General features: G+C 54.4%; 1 protein-coding gene across 1 annotated transcript in view; it reads left to right on the forward strand.

Annotated features, from left to right (window-relative positions):
• The window catches only part of LOC106820298 (follistatin-related protein 5-like), a gene marked incomplete at both ends in the record, with an annotated part of 2,011 nt that extends 1,616 nt beyond the window's left edge, over positions 1-395 (forward strand). Inside the window, one exon of the mRNA XM_014824819.1 lies at positions 231-395. Within this exon, the coding sequence (XP_014680305.1) occupies positions 231-395 (165 nt within the window). The remainder of the gene's footprint in view (positions 1-230) is intronic.
• Positions 396-478: the final 83 nt, after the last annotated feature.

Genomic DNA, 478 nt, shown 5'->3' on the forward strand with positions numbered 1-478 from the left:
GCGTGCGTGCGTGCGTGCGTGCGTGCGTGCGTGCGTGCGTACGTGGCGTGCGTGTGCGTGTATTCACAGCTGTATGTATGTATACATGTCTGCACGTGTCGTGCGTGCGTGCGTGCGTGCGTGCGTGTGTGCGTGCGTGTGTTGCGTGCTTGCGTGCGTGCGTGCGTGTGTGCGTGCATGTGCGTGTATTCACAGCTGTATGTATGTATGTATGTCTGCACGTGTTTCAGTTGAGGAGGACGAGGCAGTGAGCAACCTGGTGGTGGAAGCGAACATCAAGGAGGAGGTGGCGCCCCCACCGGTGTGCGACGATGACACGTATCCGGATCTGAAGGTCAAGTTGCTTGAGCATTACAAGGACATGCTGCTGGACAAGAAGGATAGAGATGCTCAGGGTAGCAGTTGTACTCTAGCAGTCAGGGAAAAAAACAATTTATTTTTCGGGGGCTACTTTTCAAGCTCGCGTGCATGAAAATAT

The sequence above is a fragment of the Priapulus caudatus genome, unplaced genomic scaffold (assembly GCF_000485595.1).
Source record: "Priapulus caudatus unplaced genomic scaffold, Priapulus_caudatus-5.0.1 Scaffold9756, whole genome shotgun sequence".
In the NCBI taxonomy this organism is placed as follows: Eukaryota; Metazoa; Priapulida; class Priapulimorpha; order Priapulimorphida; family Priapulidae; genus Priapulus; species Priapulus caudatus.